Source organism: Octopus sinensis, linkage group LG5 (genome assembly GCF_006345805.1).
Source record: "Octopus sinensis linkage group LG5, ASM634580v1, whole genome shotgun sequence".
Lineage (NCBI taxonomy): Eukaryota > Metazoa > Mollusca > Cephalopoda > Octopoda > Octopodidae > Octopus > Octopus sinensis.
Window position 1 is genome coordinate 16424707 of NC_043001.1, and position 1011 is coordinate 16425717.

General features: G+C 41.8%; 1 protein-coding gene across 1 annotated transcript in view; it reads left to right on the forward strand.

The window, feature by feature from the left end:
- Nucleotides 1-647, forward strand: part of LOC115211716 (PIH1 domain-containing protein 2) — a 16076-nt gene extending 15429 nt beyond the window's left edge. Inside the window, exon 5 of the mRNA XM_036503104.1 lies at nt 614-647. Within this exon, the coding sequence (XP_036358997.1) occupies nt 614-647 (34 nt within the window). The remainder of the gene's footprint in view (nt 1-613) is intronic.
- Nucleotides 648-1011: the final 364 nt, after the last annotated feature.

A 1011-nucleotide genomic window follows, 5' to 3' on the forward strand; every position in this document is an offset into this window, starting at 1 on the left:
GAAATTCTTGAAATATTTTGCGTACATCAGAAGTATAGGCAATTTATTGTACATAAATTTTAACAGTAAAATCTTATATGGGCCCTACTTAAGGGCCATGTGGACCCAAGCTGAGAACCACTGGTCTACTCGGTCAGGGCTGGCTTTGTGTAGCGACAAAAACAGCAGCGGCAGCAACCGTCCAAGAATTTGTACCTGGAGATCTCCATTTCCAGGACTTCGAGGGCCACCTCCCAGTGGTGGCGGGCGTCAACGAAGAGCCCTCGACTATAACAAGACAACCAAAGTTTTTACTTTTCCAAGGTCTGGGGTCTCCCGCTCCTAAGCCCTAGACCATCACCTAATCATCCTTACCCGTCTTGTTGCTTAACAACAACAACAACAACAACAGCAGCAGAAGCGGCAGCGGTGACAACAACTACAACAATAACAATAACACGATCTTCTTAAAACGAGAAAACATACAATGTCGTTAATACAAAAATACGCTTTGGTTATGTTTAGAAGATCATAGGATTGTTAAACAAGCGCTGACCAAGGGTTAAACAAAAATGACAGCAGTAGTAAGAATAGCATACGTAGTTGTAGTTATTGTTGATTTTGTTTTACCAAGGATTGAGGATAGTTTTGATAGAGCAGACCAGTGAATTCAAAGACAATCCTGACCTGGTGATAAATAACAATGGACGACATTGAAACGAGTTCAGAAAATCGTCCGGATAACAACACTCATCGGGTCAAGGCCGCAGCTGAAGTGGTTGAAACATTCCCCGTTGTTTGTAATGTCTTAAGACAATTGCTGGGATCTGCCTCGTTAAGATATGCCTAATAATCAAAAAAAAAAAAAAAAAAAAAAAAAATAATAATGATAATAATAATAATGTCCTGATGCAGTACCAGGCAGTGGCTTCATGGTTTGCTTACGAACCACATGGTTCCGGGTTCAATCCCATTGCGTGGCACCTGGGCAAGTGTCTTCTACTATAGCCTCAGGCCGACCAAATCCTTCGG